At 32.3% G+C, this 1364-nt stretch overlaps 1 protein-coding gene across 1 annotated transcript; it reads right to left on the bottom strand.

Annotated features, from left to right (window-relative positions):
* Nucleotides 1–192: 192 nt before the first annotated feature.
* On the bottom strand, nucleotides 193–1317 carry LOC128896199 (venom acid phosphatase Acph-1-like). Its single transcript, XM_054159403.1, has 2 exons — nucleotides 907–1317; nucleotides 193–433 (listed from the first exon to the last, which is right to left on the bottom strand). The coding sequence occupies exons 1-2, from the start codon at nucleotides 1103–1105 to the stop codon at nucleotides 210–212; spliced, it is 423 nt and encodes a 140-aa protein (XP_054015378.1). The 5' UTR covers nucleotides 1106–1317; the 3' UTR covers nucleotides 193–209.
* Nucleotides 1318–1364: the final 47 nt, after the last annotated feature.

Here is a 1364-nt window from a genome sequence, read left to right as displayed (position 1 = left end):
TTGGAGTTAGAGCTCTGTATCACTTAGATACTGAGACACCCTGTATATGTATCCAATAAAATTTAAAGTTCTCACAGGCGTGCTGTCGTCTTTGAATAATTGTTCGATGAAGATAATTAAACAGCTTGGACCAGACTAAAGAGACCATTATTATGAATTGAATCTACATACTACCAGGAATCATCATTCGAATTTTTAATACTGTGCTACTATAAACGCTTTACCTTCGTCTCGAGAATCGCATACAAAAGAGCTGCTTCAAACGGTTCTCTTATTTCCATTCCAGAATGTTTAGATACGTAATTGAATAAAGGCAAATAATGCAACATTGTACGTTGCATTTCAGGTGTACTCAATACTCTCTTCATTTCAGAAATAAAATTTGGACACCGCGTCCCGAGTAATAAAGTGTCTTTATCGATGGATACGTATTCTACAAAAAACAATCGGATAGTGAGAGCAATTTATCATTATTTATTTGTTACAGACCTGGACACTTTTGAAATGATATTATTTGAAATATTATTTTAAGTAACACGTTATTTGATTTCATTATTATCTTCATACCTTTAATCACTTATGAAATTCATTTATTTTATAACTATATGAAATCATTTGATTTTATAACTATAGAATTTGTAATGCTATTGCAGTAATTGTTTGAAATTATTGTATTGAAATTCAAAGAAATTTATATTATTTTTATTTTCAAATAACTGTATTGAGAATAGCAGTCGGAAATAAATTACTTCAACTAGTTATTTCTTAATTTCCATAACAATTAAAATTTGCCCAGGTCGGTCTTGTTATTCTTTCTTTTATTTAAAAAATTTTTTTTATTTTCTTTTTTTTCTTTTTTCTTTCTTTCTTTCTTTCTTTTTGTTTCGTATCTTTCTCTGTGCTGACCTGTGGGTATCGGCTGCCAATTTAAATCGCTGTTCCATATTTGGCTTTCCGCTGGAGGCCAGAGTCCTGCATTCACTAATTGAGCGGACATCATCGACAGTGGATACTCTGTTGTATGCATTTTCATCACTTCCGTCGTGAAAATATCCCCCAATAATTGTCCATATACTTCGCGCAGATGGACACCTAAATTGTACATGTTGAGCCTTCCAGTCTGGCGAACAAAGCGATTCTACATTAGTACAAAAACGTGTAACAAGAAAACAATTTATCAAACGCCTAACGGGATAAATTGTAAAGTTCATGTGGATGTTATAATAAAAAAGAAAAAAAAATTAATCGAACGAGACGCGAGAAATACTGTGGTCTCCATAAATGCGTAAACTCGGGACTGAACTTGTGCATTTATGAAGACTTTACTGTAATTCGAAAAGGAAGGAGAGAGTTAAAGTGACATA

Source organism: Hylaeus anthracinus, unplaced genomic scaffold, assembly GCF_026225885.1.
Source record: "Hylaeus anthracinus isolate JK02 unplaced genomic scaffold, UHH_iyHylAnth1.0_haploid 9141, whole genome shotgun sequence".
NCBI lineage: Eukaryota > Metazoa > Arthropoda > Insecta > Hymenoptera > Colletidae > Hylaeus > Hylaeus anthracinus.
The sequence above is the reverse complement of the archived record's forward strand: the minus strand, read 5'-3'. Positions and strand labels throughout refer to the sequence as shown.